The sequence below is a fragment of the Lonchura striata genome, chromosome 17 (genome assembly GCF_050655825.1).
Source record: "Lonchura striata isolate lonStrDom1 chromosome 17, ASM5065582v1, whole genome shotgun sequence".
Taxonomy (NCBI): Eukaryota; Metazoa; Chordata; class Aves; order Passeriformes; family Estrildidae; genus Lonchura; species Lonchura striata.
This window is the reverse complement of record NC_140719.1, coordinates 14,506,006-14,515,519: the sequence shown is the minus strand read 5'-3', so window position 1 is coordinate 14,515,519 and position 9,514 is coordinate 14,506,006. Positions and strand designations below refer to the sequence as shown.

At 36.2% G+C, this 9,514-nt stretch overlaps 2 protein-coding genes across 8 annotated transcripts in view; one reads left to right on the top strand and one right to left on the bottom strand.

Moving 5' to 3' along the window:
- Window positions 1-9,451, top strand: part of GARNL3 (GTPase activating Rap/RanGAP domain like 3) — a 35,934-nt gene extending 26,483 nt beyond the window's left edge. For 4 of the 7 annotated variants that reach the window (XM_021543758.3, XM_085556429.1, XM_085556426.1 and 1 more), the window contains 6 exons: window positions 88-195; window positions 611-729; window positions 956-1,091; window positions 2,128-2,337; window positions 2,638-2,749; window positions 3,494-9,451. In XM_021543758.3, the coding sequence (XP_021399433.1) occupies window positions 88-195; window positions 611-729; window positions 956-1,091; window positions 2,128-2,337; window positions 2,638-2,749; window positions 3,494-3,647 (839 nt within the window). In that variant the 3' untranslated portion in view covers window positions 3,648-9,451. The other 3 variants (XM_085556430.1, XM_085556427.1, XM_085556428.1) reach the window with 2 other exon arrangements.
- Window positions 1-9,514, bottom strand: part of LOC110477696 (uncharacterized) — a gene marked incomplete at its 5' end in the record, with an annotated part of 211,793 nt that overhangs the window by 199,927 nt on the left and 2,352 nt on the right. Inside the window, one exon of the mRNA XM_085556459.1 lies at window positions 53-189. The remainder of the gene's footprint in view (window positions 1-52; window positions 190-9,514) is intronic.

Below are 9,514 nucleotides of genomic sequence, written 5' to 3'. Positions count from 1 at the left end.
AATGTCCACCCTTCTGAAAAATCTCCATATAAAATGGGTGGTGGTCACTTACAGTGTAAAGTGCTTCTTTTTTCTGTTTTGCTGCAGATGTTTGTCAATACAGAAAGGTATACCCTTTCAATGGAGGTTCCTCACTGGTCCAGCCATCCGCTTATGACTTCCACTTCAGCTGGAATCAAGTTCCTTATGCTGTTGGTAAGAAAATATCTCTTTTTAGTAGATGTTTTTTTCACTACTATTTTCATGTGCACTTGGCTCTGGTGGAATTACAATATTCTGGGAATAAGCATGTTACATTTATGATGCCACTTGACTTGCCAAGTTTCTGAATATGATAATTTTGAAAAGTGGAGCCTTGGTAGCAAGTTCATCCTTTGTTGAACATTTCTTTTTTGTGTTTCTCATTTTCCATTCCCTCTATATTCTGCCAGGCATGAAGAGTGAAATTTTGTTCAAGCTCGATGTAGTTCAGTGTACATCAGTATGTTAGACAGCACTATTCATAGGAAAGGAACATGCCAGAAAAGGTCAAGAACAATTTTTGTGGGGCATCCAATAAACTTTTGCTTTAGCCATTTTCCTTTGCCAAATAACTTCTATTTCGTTGCAGTCTGTGCTTTCCCTTATGTTCTTGCCTTCACTACCGATTCCATCGAGATCCGATTAGTGGTGAATGGGAACTTAGTCCACACAGCAGTTGTGCCTGAGCTTCAACTTGTAGCATCAAGGGTAAGACAGAAAAATCATGTTTGAGTATTTCTGTGATATGTTGGGATCTAATTAACATAAAAAGTTGCTGCCACTAAAAATGTAACAAACAAAACTGAAATACATGTTTACTTTATCTGCAATAATTGTTCACCTGTTTGCTCTTAGTTTTTATCAAGGACAAAGAGAATCAGAAGATGGTTAAGAAAGTAACACCATACTAATGATGGGTTATTTGTCATTTCAGTCGGATATTTATTTTAAAGCTACTGCTGCAGTAAGTGGATCCTCTGACAGCAGCTCTAAGGAAATGAGTTCAAAGAATTCTCCTCAAACCCCAACAGCTTACGAAAAGCCAGAATTACCTCTTCCTTCTGTAGAAGGTAATGTGATTTCTAATTGTTCCAACAGCTATCACATCTTGGTGCATTTGATCTTAAGTAAAGATGGTAAAAAAATGTGAGTTCCTACCCAAAAGTGTGGAGGATAAGAGATTTTATGTTTTCCACACATATAAAGCACTTGGCTGAGCTTTTGCACTGTAGTATCTTTTCTGAATACATGGTAGCACTGTTCTGAAGAAATAAATTCTGTAGGAAGGGAGGAATTAAACCACAATATCTTGATGACTTTTCCACAATGTGACCAGGAGTCATAATGAAAAAGGACCATAAAATTGTGAGAAAGTTTGACATTTCACATACTCTATTCCTTTCGCCAAAGAAAAGCTGTATAACCACTGAAAGGCTGAAGCTCTTTTGCAAAATAAAAGTAAGAAGTCTTGAAAAGCTTTGCACAGACAATTTAGTGTAACATGATCTATGAACAGTTAGTCTATAGTGTAACAATAAAGGAGAAACAAGGGAACATCAACTAAATAATGCAAGATGTGTGTACATCTTTCTTCCTTAAATCTGCTGCTTTACTGTTAGCAGATAAGAAAAGGAGAAGGTAATCACAAATTTCTTATTTTATGGTAAGTTTGGGACTTCGATTTGTTTTTCTTCTAGGAATTAGGAAAACATGATATTTTGCGTTACTTAAGAGGAGGAGTAATAATTTAAACCACTTGAGATCCAGGCTCCAATATGTTTGCAGTATTTTAAAACACATGGGAAATACTTCACAGAGTGCAGTGTAATAGTCAGAGTACCAGCTGCAGGTCATATAAATTCACTTCCTGGTTCCATTCCTGATTCATCGTGTTACCAAAAGTCAATCTTATTCTTTTCTCTAAGTCAAATTGCTTGTATTTCTTCCTTTTCCTAGCCTATTTGTATTGAAAGATCTCTAGAGCAAGAAAGATATTCGTCATTTCAGTTAAAAAGTGCCTAGCTCAACAAGTATAGTTTGTCTTTATAACTTTTCATTTGGAATTATTATGCAAATGTAACATTCTTTTTTCTTTTTGTGTTTCAGATGAAGCTCCATGCAAAAATCTGTACAAAATACCTCTCAGCAATCTGGTTGGACGAAGCATTGAACGACCTCTGAAGTCACCTTTGGCTCCCAAAGTCATCACTACTACAACATCAAGTGGCATTACCTCTCTTCCAGTTATGCACTCGCTACCTTTATCTCGTGTGGAAATTAAAGAAATTGCAAGCAGAACGCGTAAAGAATTGCTGGGTAAACTCTCCTTATTCCTCAGTGTTACATATCAATTCCCAGACACATACTTTCTAATCTTTGCACCGTCACAGGTAGGTTTGTAACATGCAGCTAGTATTAATAAATTATTAAAATAAAAAAAGGAAACAGTGAGGGAACATTATTTGCAAATAGTAAAGCCATTGTCTGATCATGTATAAGATGGCCATATTCTAAGCTAAGTAGAAATGGTTAATAATGGAAAATGGCAACAGATAACCTTTTCATGAATACTTTGCTTTCTGTTGAAAGTATTAAGTCTTTTATTCCTTTATTGAGGTCTTTTGGATGAGCCTATACCCAAGATAGAAAGTGCACAGAAGCTGAAAAAGGTTTCTCGAAGACAGTCAGACCCAAAGCAGGGAGCTGTAAGATCATCTAGTAGTGACAGGTAAATATACTTTAGAAAGGAGACTAAGTTAGACTGTAAATATTTTCAGAATCGATTGCTTATGCTTATCTCAGTTGGCATGAGGCTGACTGAAACCTTTGTATATCCATGAGCGTTTCATGTTTGTTAGAGTATCTGAATACCATAAGTACTGAAGCAGTTACACTTTTTGCTAAAGACATGTTAATGAGCAAGACAAGACTTAATGGCATTTTGTGGGGACTTGCTGCAGCGGAACCTGTTATAAAGATTTGGACTACTGCAGCTACACTGTGCAGATTCTCTTGTTTTCATTATATGCTCTTGTGTTGCTATTTTCAGAATAAATTTTGTGAAAAAATACTGCAGCATTTGTCTGTTTAGCACTCTCCCAGATTTGCCCTGAACCAGGACACCCCAATGCTATTCTCTTGTTTTCATTGTTTCCATAACCTATGTTTGTGTAGAGTACTGGCAGAATACAGAATACTGGCAAGATACAGGAGACTGAGAGTAAGAAAATTAAAAGTCTCTTGCAGTGTAAAACTATGTTTGATATATTTCCCTACTTGGAAATTATTTGGGTGAGGGGCTTCATTAATACTAACTTTTGATTATTTTTAGTAGAGTAAAACAGGAGGAAACTTAGTTGTAATGGTCTCTTGTCTGTCTTTAGGTTAACTTGATTGAATCTTGAAGTAGCCATTGTTCTTCCTGCCCTGACCTGTGTATTTTTTTTAGTAGCTTTTATTTTCCTCTTTGCAGGATATCAAGCTCATTTGAAGGCTATCCTGAAAGATGTCCTCTTTCCACTAGTTCAGATCCTGATACTTCAGCAAACAGGGAGGAGAGCTCACCATCTAGCTATCCATTTCAGCTGATTTCCTTATATGATGAAGACATCATTGACTTAAAATGAAGATACTTTTAAAACCCTTTTTCCTTACTTCACATTTTCTTACAGCTCTGTAAGCTCTATGGCAATGTCACAAACACTGTTTCTGGTAGTAAAATGTGGCTGGAAGTACTGGTGATAAATCCTTATGGAACCCATAGTCTGGTTAGCACAGCCTGATTTGGCAATGCTTGTATCTTTAACATAGGTATGTTTTCTCAGTAAAAGCATTACTTTTCATGGCATTCTAATAGTAGGTAATCAATGGAGGGTTTGGGCTGAAACTGAAGTAAACAGAAGTATTACTTGTTCTAAGCTTCTTATAATTTGACTTACCTAAATGACATGCAGCACAGTTAATTGCTGTAATTACTATCATGAGTTGTTTTACAATAATGTATGTCATGTTGGAAGAGGAATTTTGTAACACAGATCGCTACTTTTGCTTTTTTGGTCTTTAAAAAACAACAACAACAATAACAACAACAAAAAGGCTTGCAGGCAAGGTCATTTCAAACACTGGAGTGAGTCTCTAAATTCATGCATATGTATTATGTTCACTGAAGAATCAGGTGAGATACGAAGATGGCGTTTCCTTGGCTCCTTGTTTAGAGAAATTTGAAAACTCTTTTAGCATAAAGAATCCCTGAGCAGAGAACCTTTCTATAGGACACACAAACTTTCAGAGTATTTCTTGAAAATGGGAAACTAAAAAAACCTAAAAAACCCCATGAACAAACAAAAAAATGATGAAACAAAAACTCCAGTGCATCTACTAGAAAACTCTTATTGTAGTTCATCTGCAGATTTTTCCATTGCAGGCAGAAGAGCCAACCCAAATTACTGTGTTAAACGACAGGGGTTTATATTTAAAGTTTGATCTTTTTTAATCCTTTCCTCTAGAATAGCTTTGCAATGATTGTTTGTTGTTTTTTTTTTAATGCAAGCCTTTCTATATATGATGATTTTAGCTTTATTAGCAAGTGTTTCTTGTTCTAAATGTAGAAATAATTCTGTAGCCATGATTTTATTTCATAATACCATGATGTCATGATTTCACTTTTGTTCAAGCATGATAATCTGAAGATGCGTGCCTTTTGCTGCCATCTGTCTGAATGTACAACTGGTTTTGCGAAGTGATTTTTTAATCAGTTTATTGTATAATATGGCTGAATTGCTTTACTTAAGAAAATATGCAGAGTCTTACCTGGAAGCATAATTTTTTACTCTCAACTGGGGTGGCTAATCAACAGAAGCAATATTTTCAATAGTAATTAGCCTAGGAATAGAAGGCTGTTATTACTTTAGTGGATTTTGCACTCATAGATGTGTGGGGTGATAAGCATTTAAAAGGAAGTACTAGATTCAAGTATTTGCAAAAACTTGTAATTATTTTTTGAGAATGTTGTTTCCAGAGAGTGAGTGTGTTACTTTATTCTATCCTAACTTATTTGGACAGTTAAGGCTTAAAGAAAATCAATCTGAAAATACCACGTGGTACTTATTTTCCTGGAAGTTGTAAACACTTCTGAATCCACTTGTGGGGTCATTGCTGTCACTTATTTTTAAAAAGGAAAATAACCAGCCTTTTCCATGAACAGCTCTCTCAATGTAGTATTTGATTTCTGGTTTGTGGCTATTTTTGAAGACTGTACAAGTGTGTTCTAAAACTGGGGCTTTAGTTAAAATTTTAACTGGAAACTTTGCTTTACTTTGTGAGGATACTGGATTTTAAATATACTGCAGATGTTCACCTGTGCTGTCACAGCATAATTTAAAATGATTAACCATTGTTTGATAGCAGTTGAAGCAATATATGGAGATTTTTAAATTTGTTTTGAAGAATCTGAGCAAACGCATACTTGGGTGTCCTGAAAGACTAGCCTTAGAGATGGAGCACTAGGGAGAACAAGAATGAGAAGAGCTTGACAGAAAACTTGACGACTGCCTATGATGGCAGTCAGAATGCATTTAGATACAGCATTTGCATTATATCCTAAACGTGATTATAGAAGAAAGTACTATAAAGCAAGAGTTATTTTCTTGAACCAGGAGTGCAGCAGTGGCTGTAAAGTATTACCATTAATTAAGAGAGCGTTGGGGGTGTGTGTGTGTATGTGAGAGAAAGACCCTTTGAAGGTTTGCCTGTAATTACAGCATTGATGACATCTAGCAAATGAACTATAAAGAGTACAGATAGTGGATTAATGAAGCACAAAACCAGATCATATTGGCTTCATGGTACATACCTAGAACAGGATATTGGTATTATTTGAAGAGAGAAGTCCAGCAACTGCATCCCTGCCCACCTCCCACCTGCTTTTATGCTATAGCTTGACTTAATGGGTCTGGTACAAGCAAGTCACACTAGGAACTACTAGATCTTAACAGACCATTGCTGAATCCTGGAAAAAAAATTAATGTCTTCATTCTTAATATATCCAGTAAGTGTCTTGTTAAGTTTTTGCTTCTGTATTTAGAGTGTCATAGAGGAATAATACCTAATGTGGCAAAAGAAGTAGAGACTGGTACAACATTTTGTTTGGGTTATATGACAGTTAGAGTTGGTAGCTGAGGCTTTAGAGTCATGTATATTTAGTTTACTACCTACTTAGTGTATGAGAGCAGCCCAGAATGTAGGTAGAAGGCAAAGAAAATGGAAATAATATTTCAATTTTATTTGACACAAGCCACAGCAACCAAATTCTGTGAAGATCTTGATCACATTTATTGTATCAAAAGAAACAAATACCAACACAATCATGTGAAATTGCTGGTATACACAACCTTGTACAAGGATGTGGCTTTGAGTTTTTAGTAGTCTGAACAGACAACCATGATTTGTGTGTGTCTTCATGTGAAGAGAACTAACTTCTAGCCATTGTTTCTCTCAAAACATCATCCTTACTATTCAGACTGCTAATTAAAATCTAGAGGCAGTTGGTGGTATTGATACAGGTCTTGTGCATCATTTATAAAGGGCAAAGTTCTTACAAACCTGTGGAACCTCTCCTTAAGACTGGCATAAGATGACAAGGCTTTTGGAAGGCTGCTGGGACGGCTATAGTGTTGTTCACTCCGGCGTTGGAGCCATGTTATTTGCCCTCTGTTTTTTCTAGCATGTGCATGCATATGCTCTCTAAAACAGTAGTCTTAGGCAGAAATTGCAGCCTTGTCCGCTGTAAGCACAACCCTTTCTCCTTTCACATTGGGTGTTAAAGCTGCCTGTAGGCTGCATTCTTGATACTGGCTGACAATCTCATGGTTAGGAGAAAAGATAACCTTTGAATCTACAACTATGGAAGATGGGTGTTGTTCTGATAGGAAAACTGAAAGATGTTTCTACAGAGGGATGGAAGGAAGGAATTGTTTCCGTGAAGGAAGAATTGTTATCAGATTGAACGCTTGCTATCAGGCTAAGTTTAACTGAAGGCCCATTCTGGACTCTTGGCTAAGTTTCGGCAAGAAATACTTTCAATCCCAATGTGCTGGATTTGTAGGCAGCAGCAGGGCTCTTAACTCCTTCTGGCTAAATGGTGTTGGTCACCACTTCATCCCTGTGCCTTAGTCTGACTAAATTATAGGAATGTCATTTACACTGGTGCAAGCATGAGATTGTACAGGTAGTTAATTTAGAATGTACTTGTATGTTCTCACCAGCATGGTTAATGATGCATGGAATCACAAAATAGTTGAGGGTAGAAAGGACCACTGTGTTATCGTCTAGTGTAGTACACACACCTGTGCACTGTAATTCAGAAATCTGTTCAAATTGGATATACAACATTTTGTCCTGCATTTGAATTACTGCATGCATATAAACCATAACCACAACTTGAAGTGTGAGTAGGACTTAAGAACCCCCACACAAGAGCTAAATTAATTCACACACACAGAAGAATATGGAGCCCTTTAGGCTTTGATGAGCTGCTTGCAAGGTCCCTAAAGCCCAGTTTGGGCTTTAGAAACCAGTACAAATAGTCATTTTTGTCCAGTTTCTTATTCTAGTGGCAATACAGTACACATAAATATTTTGTATGTGTTTGAAAGTAACAAAACACTTCCTTCTAATAAGAAACAAAGACCCACATGAAATTTGAAGGAGATGTGGCTATTCATGGTAGCAAGAGAACTGCTTTCTAGGTTCAGTGAATGCACACATACATTCAGTTTCCTGGTTTGCAAAGAAGCAAGGCCTGCTCTAGTTATAGTCCTTTACGAGTTTGGTGGTGTGGGGGAGATTCCTGTTTGTTTTGGTTTTTGTGGTTTCTGGAGGCTGGTGGTGTGGGCAGGTTCTTTGTTGGTTTGTTGGTTTGTTGGTTGGGATTTTTTTCAGATTTTGGAGGGGTGGGGTTTGGTTGGTTGGGTTGGTTTTGGTTGTGGTTTTTTGTTGGTTTATTTTTTTGGTTTGTTGTTTGGTGGTGGTTTTTTTTTGTTTGTTTGTTTTTTTGGGATTTTTTTGTTGGTCTGCTGTTGTTTTTCAATGCATAACATACATGCAAGTATGCACCTGGAATGAACAGCTGGTTTGTTCTCTGCCTTCATGTGATTATTTCTATAAATGTGGACATATTTGTAATTGATAGATTCAAATTGAATTTTTTTAGTACTTGACAGTCAACTGAATAAATATTTAAACAGTAGTTAAGAGGGCAGGGAATGGGTAACGTTACTGCCTAACTAGTTATGTATGGTTAAGGTTGCTACTCCTGAGATATATTTTCTGCTGTTCTAAGTATATTTGACCAGTAATGGCTAGCTCGAACATGTTTTTCTAAAGGTGTGGGTCTGTAACTCGGCCTTGCAGATGCAGTGGCTTTTCCAGAGCTGTTGGCTTAGTCTGCATTTGAAATATATAACCCTTTTCATTTGGATTTGGTTTTCAATATATATATATATACATATATAGGTATATATATTTGTAACTTCTACTGTAAATTTTCAGGGATTAAAAATCCTGACTTATATATATATATATATATATATATATATATATATAAATTTAAAGTAATGGGATCATAAAAGGCAGGGGAAGAGAAAATCCCATCAGCAAGTGATAAGATTTTTCAGAATAATTTCTGTTGGCTTCCGTGTATGAAAATGGGTATCGCGCTGTTTTCATTCTTCACAATTTGATGTCATGGTCCATATGCACAGCGCTTGCATATTCTGTTAAAGCACTGTTTTCTCAGATAGGCTTAATTTGTTCTTGTGAAGGACTATATTATACCTTGGGAACCTAATATTAAAAATATGGGAAGGCTCAAGAGATTATGCAGCAAACATCTGTACTTGCATGCAGGTTAGAAAGTATTTTTACTCTTATTACTTCAGCACAGCAACTTCACCAGCCTGTATACTGCTTAGCTGCTTCACTTTGTTGCTGACCTGTAAATGACTGACTCCTTTTTGCTACTGGAAATTGTACTAGCATCTGACTTGAAGAGAAAATGGAGACAATTTTCTGCATATTTACCTGGTCATATGGAAAATGTTATGTAAAGGTTTATGCAGAGCGTTACCAATCTAGAAAGTCAGTTTAATTGTCTTTGAATGGTAGCAGACTGCTTGTAATTTAATAATGGCATATTGCTAAGACTGTTGCTACGTTTGTGATCAAAGACTCTTTACCATTGGTCTTAAATGCTGATGTATTACCATTGTTTTTAATGTCATATGATAGCATGTATTGTTTGTATTTTAGATACAACATCCAAATAGAAACAGTCCTATCTCATCTGAAACTGTTTAAAGTGCTGTTTATCACCTTTGTGAAGAAGAAACATGATTTATTTCTTCGTCTGTAATAAACTATAAATTTGACCCCACCCATTTCTTTCACCTGTTTCACACAGACAGGAATAATGACTTCCAAATTTGCAAAGTCAAAA